The following is a 5978-nucleotide window of genomic DNA, read 5'->3' as shown; positions in this document are numbered from 1 at the left end:
GATTTGATTATGAAATGTGTGACCACAGTCTCCTATAGTATTCTGATAAATGGCTCAAGGAGTGACCCAATAATACCCACGCGTGGTTTGAGACAGGGAGACCCACTATCCCCATATTTGTTTATTATCTGTGCAGAGGGACTCTCGTTGTTACTACAACAGGCTAACAGAGCGGGATTAATTCATGGATGTAGGGTAGCAAGAGGTGCCCCTCTGATTTCTCATTTGTTTTTTGCGGACGATAGCCTTTTATTCTTTAAGGCTAATGTGGAAGAGGCTAATGAGATAAAGAAATGCCTGACTGTATATGAGGATCTATCGGGACAGGTGGTTAACTACCACAAGTCGAGTATTTGTTATAGCAGGAATACGAGTAATGTGGATAGGGAAAGTGTGGCCCAAGTTTTGGGGGTGGAGCAGGCACCAAACTTTGGCAAGTATTTGGGTCTACCTTCGTTTGTGGGTAGGAATAAAAAGGCAGCTTTTGCATATATTGAGGATAAAATACGCCAAAGAATTGGGTCGTGGAATAAAAGGCTATTGTCTCAGGCAGGGAAAGAAATACTGTTGAAAAGTGTGGCACAATCTATGCCTACCTTCTCAATGAGTGTTTTTTTGCTACCTATATCAGTATGCACGGCTATAGAAAGAACGATGAATAGATATTGGTGGGGTTCTGGGACGGACAACCGAGTTCACCGGAAGGCTTGGGACAAGCTATGTGTTCCTAAGAAGTATGGTGGATTGGGTTTTAAGGACCTACGTGCATTTAATCTAGCTATGTTGGGGAAACAGGCATGGCGAATGCTCACTAAGCCTGATTCCTTAGTAGCTCGTGTTTACAAAAGCCGATATTTTCCCAGGGATACTTTCTTTGATGCGCAGGTAGGAAATAATCCCAGTTTTTGTTGGCGAAGTATAATGGCATCAAAGAGCATAATTTGTAGTGGGGTCAGACGAAGAATTGGGAATGGGGAAACTACATCTATATGGACCCATCCATGGTTACTGGATGACCAGGACCCTATGATACAAACAGAGATGCCTATACAGTTACGAGAGGCCAGAGTAGTGGGGCTAATAGATCAACAAACTGGTACATGGGATAATGAAATTTTATCAGATTTATTTCAACCTACGGATGTCGAGAGAATTATGAGAGTACCTGTATCCCGGGATTATAATGATGCATGGTATTGGTACGGGGACCCGAGAGGATTATATTCTGTGAAAAGCGGGTACAGACGATTGGTGGGAGATTATGAGAATAATCAAGGCCCCTTTACTAATTGGTTAGCTTTATGGAGACTAAAAATTCCACCAAAGTGGAAAATGTTCCTCTGGAGAGCTATTTGTGATATTTTGCCTACAACTACGAACTTGCTTTTAAAGAGGGTGGAGGTGAACCCATATTGTGCTATGTGTGGGATATCACATGAGAATACAATGCATGCATTAGTCTTGTGTGATTTTGCAAGAAACATTTGGGATCAATCCAACCTTACAATCCCCAATATTGTCACGGATATTTTTCATGTTTGGTTTGGGGAACTTCTAAATATTTTAGATTCTGATGGAATGTTATATGCAGCATCAATTCTATACAATATTTGGAAAGCTCGAAATGGTGCAGTTTGGGAGGCGTTTTTACCACGCCCGGGGTCCCTACTCAGAGCCGCAGCGGCAGCCAAGACCGCATGGACTCAGTCCCGCCCAGCCGTGGCTGCCACTGCCACTGCTACGCTGCCGACAGAAAACCGCCACGCTGCCCAGGCGAGTCCCACCGCCGGCCGCGGTGCTGCCGACGCCGCCGGATCCTCTGTGCCGCCAGTGAGAAGATGCAGGGTCGATGCGGGATATCTACACGAGACAGGGAATGCAACTGTAGGGGCCGTTTTATTAGATGGAGATGGAGCCTATATCTCGGCACTAACCGCGCCGCTACCAGCCTGTACGTCACCACTTATGGCTGAGGCTTTGGCGTGTAAGGAAGTTTTATCATGGCTAAAGGATCGAGGTGAACAGAATATTGAGATCTACACGGATTGTTTGACACTACAACGCTACCTTACATCATCAACCACTGCGTTTCGCTCTTACGTTGGCTATGCCATTGATAGCTGCAGGCAAATTGCCGTTTATTTTCACTCATGTTCTTTTAATTATATTTCTAGATCGGACAATTATTTAGCTCATGCTTTAGCCACTACGGCTTATCAGCAACCTGATACTATGTACTGGGATACTCACCCACCAGACATTATTTCAGCATTTTTCTAATGAAGCACCGCAGAAAATTTTCAAAAAAAAAAGAATCTCATGTCCACGAATTACCCATTCTCTCTCTTTTGATATTAGCTTCTTTTAATCTCAACGCAGAACATCCTAGACCAACATTAATCAAATATGTTTTCTTAAACTCCCTAATCTATTTTATTGCATTCGTCATTTAGGATGTATAATAATAATAATAATAATAATAATAATAATAATAATAATAATAATAATAATAAACATGTGCATTTTAGACTTTATACTATTTATTCCCTTTCAATTCTTTGTATACCAAACTTTGGAACTCCCTATTTAATTGCATTCGTTATGCAATTTTTTTCAAAAGCAAAATTTGAATATGATCATTTAGGATTTATAATAATAAACTCCCTATTTTAGTGCATTAGTTAATTATGCAATTCTTTTCAAAAGCAAAATTTGAATCTGATAATTTAGAATTTATAATAATTATAATAAGTATGTGCATTTTGGACTTTATACTAATTATTCCCTTCGAATCTTATGTGTACCAAATTTTGTAATTGAAATTCTAAGTAATTCTGTTCCTCCAAACCAAACACGAATTTAAATTATCACTTTATTTTTCACATTATTCTCTCCCATGGAATTGCAAGCAGATTTATTCATTTGGTTAGAAGAAATTTTGCATTGGTGGGAAGGAAAAGAAATACCATTAAGACAAAATTACAAAATTATCTTTCTATAATTTTTTTTTTTGAACGTAAGGATTTAAAATACTTAACATTTTATTATGTTTAATTATTGTGTACTTTTATTTTTATGAAGTTTGTTTGAATGTGAAATTATGAAACTTAATGTTGCATGATTAACTAAATTTTGAAAGCTATATATTAATTATGTTCCTAGTTGTACAAGTTAATATTTAAAGTGTCCAAAATAACTGCATCGCATTATAATTTTGACACAAATTTACTTGTTAATATGATTAATAATACTTAAGTATAGTCATTTTAAGTATGAATAACAAACACAAAATTGAAATTTCACAAACTAAAACACGCATTTAAATTTCACTTTATTTTCACATTATTCATTTTCCGTTGAATCACAATAGATCTCACATTATTCACATTAATAAGAGCTAGTTTACATGCCCTAGCCTTCTTCATTATCATCAACTTCTCCTTAGAAATTGACTCACAAACTAATAACCAAATATAATCTAAAAATATAATAAGTCTCAATCAAGATTATATATTTGATTTATGTCCCTCTTTTTTGTATGCTAATAAATGTATACATTTTATTTTAAATGTTGTACACTTGTTATTAGACAAAATTATCCCTATTACATTATTTTAGACAAAACTATCCTCACCATGCATTATAACACGGTTATTTTTCAATTCTAACATTAATAACTCCATTATTACTATACACCTGTATCTAGCATATTTTTTTTTCATATTCTTTAATTATCCTTTTATTAAAATTATTATATAATTAATTCAATAATTAATTATATTTTAATTAAATTTCTATGAATGATGAATCATATATGTGTGTATAAAATATATATATTATTTGTGTATATATAATTTGAATTATAATTTTTAATTATTTATATTTATCATTATTTTAATATTAGGCATGAATTTTCATGCATCGCTCTTCTGCATATTATATTAAACAATGTAACTAAACATACTAAGTATTATATATTTATGTGGATTATTGTTATATGTATTGTGATTGTTTAGAGGCCTGTGAAGGTGAGGTCAGTGGGAATATATCCGATATCTGCCAGAACCTTCTTGCACCGTGGATCAGGCTTGGCCGGCATGAAGAAAAGCGGGTTAGCGTAGCGAACGACGGAGTGTATGCCGGCGTTCTCGCTGCAAAGCACCTCCGATTTATCCAGACTCGGCACCGTCTCCTTGCAATCCTCCCTAGGGCTCTTCACCACCGTCACGTCGCAGATCGCTTCCTCGTGATCCCCCTCTACCACCAGCGAGTAGTTCCCGTTCGCCGCCGTCGTCACCTCCTCCGTGTACGTTTCTTTCTCCGTTTTCAGGTTCTTGCAATCCAGCCGCACAACCGCGCCTGCACGCAATCGCAGGTACGTACGTACGTATCTTCAGTACGTTTTGTCTAAAAAATTGGAAGGAATTAGGGTTTGTATAATGGAGATCGATGGTGAGTGTTGAGTACCGTACCTTTTAGGGATTCGCTGATTTTGGTCTCGAATTGGACGCGGCAGTTGTCGCAGTAGACTCTGCCTTCCACCGTGAATTTCTCGCCGGGTTTGCCGGCGGCGAAGCCGGCAAAGGCTAAGAAGCAGATGGCGGCAGAGACGAGTGCAATGGTAGCCTTTGCCATTTAATTTGTGTGTTTTAATTTAATTATATTTTATGGATATAAACGAAACAACACGAAGGTGGGCATTTTGTAGGTGGAGAATGTGGTTATGGGAGGGTGGTTTAGCGCAGATTTCTCCGGGCAGTGAAAAAGTGATCACCATTTATGAGGAATTGAAGCTACAGATGATTGACTCATCATTCCTTGGGTTTTAGGGAGAGAATGATAAAATTAAACAGTAATGAATATGTGTAATATATAATTTGGTTTATAGAATATGTGTAATATAGAAAAGTATTTCGTATTTTATATTCAGCAAGGTAGGGTAAAATTTCATTTTCAATTCTTTATGATCATATTATTTTGAAGATCAACTATTGTCATTATTATAAGCCTAAGCCTTTTTTTTTTGGGGAGATATAAGAGAAATTCGCAGTTACTATTTAAATGTGTGCACCGGATAAATTTTATTTTTATGTAATAGTTCACAAATTATAGAAGAAAGGTAAATCGTACCAAGAATGCCATGTAGGACCCGTTGCAACTAACCCTTTTTTTTTTTTTTGAAATAATTTTAGTCAAGATAGTCAAATAATTAGTTTAATTTGATAATCATACTATTTCAAATTTTACTCTCTAAGGGCATTCTTATAATAGTGAGGTTTTGGGATCGATTTTTGAGATGTCAAATAGGAGAGATGAGAGATAAAAATGTGCAAAAAAAAAGAAAAAAGAAGCCTGAAACAAAAAGTAAATAAATTTAAATTTGAAGCAGAAAGAGTCGATTTCATAACCTCCCATATGGAAGAGTCACTACATGCCATCTAAGCACAAGATGCTTGGTTACCTTTAATGATTTGGTAAAATTTACTATTTCTGAAAAAACTTGAGGGTCCGTTTACCAACAGAAAACTGTTCTTTTCTAATTTTTTTAGTTTTCATTTTCAGTTTTCCATTATCTGTTTTCTGTTTAGAAAACTTGTTTACTAACTGAAAATTGTTCTCTGTTTTCTATTTTTTAATTTTTCAGTTTTCACCTAAAATTTAGTTTAGATATTATTAATAACTAGTATTTTCACCCGTGCGATGCACGGAATGGAATTGTTGTAATATATTAAGAATATTTAAATCGATATATAATTATTTAAGAGTTAATTTCATCAGAGGTCGTTTATCTTTCCTGACAATTTTAAATTTAATCCTAGACTATAGTTATTAATTATTACAATTTATTCTATGTTACAACTCTTACGTTAATATTCTTACTATTATTATTAACACTTAATTACTTTTAGATATTATTATTACCACTTATATTATTATTATTATTATTATTAGATGTTTGAGCTAATATTAAAAATATT

The 5978-nt window shown here is 35.3% G+C and overlaps 1 protein-coding gene and 1 long non-coding RNA gene across 2 annotated transcripts; one reads left to right on the top strand and one right to left on the bottom strand.

Annotated features, from left to right (window-relative positions):
• Positions 1 to 3928: 3928 nt before the first annotated feature.
• On the bottom strand, positions 3929 to 4635 carry LOC109171899 (anther-specific protein LAT52-like). Its single transcript, XM_019320988.1, has 2 exons — positions 4473 to 4635; positions 3929 to 4359 (listed from the first exon to the last, which is right to left on the bottom strand). The coding sequence occupies exons 1-2, from the start codon at positions 4633 to 4635 to the stop codon at positions 4013 to 4015; spliced, it is 510 nt and encodes a 169-aa protein (XP_019176533.1). The 3' UTR covers positions 3929 to 4012.
• On the top strand, positions 4049 to 4920 carry LOC109171900. The gene is made up of 2 exons (XR_002052665.1): positions 4049 to 4379; positions 4517 to 4920. It is a non-coding gene; the product is annotated as an uncharacterized LOC109171900 (long non-coding RNA).
• Positions 4921 to 5978: the final 1058 nt, after the last annotated feature.

Source organism: Ipomoea nil, unplaced genomic scaffold (genome assembly GCF_001879475.1).
Source record: "Ipomoea nil cultivar Tokyo-kokei standard unplaced genomic scaffold, Asagao_1.1 scaffold0382, whole genome shotgun sequence".
In the NCBI taxonomy this organism is placed as follows: Eukaryota; Viridiplantae; Streptophyta; class Magnoliopsida; order Solanales; family Convolvulaceae; genus Ipomoea; species Ipomoea nil.
Note: the sequence above shows the minus strand (reverse complement) of the source record. Positions and strands in the feature narration are given on the sequence as shown.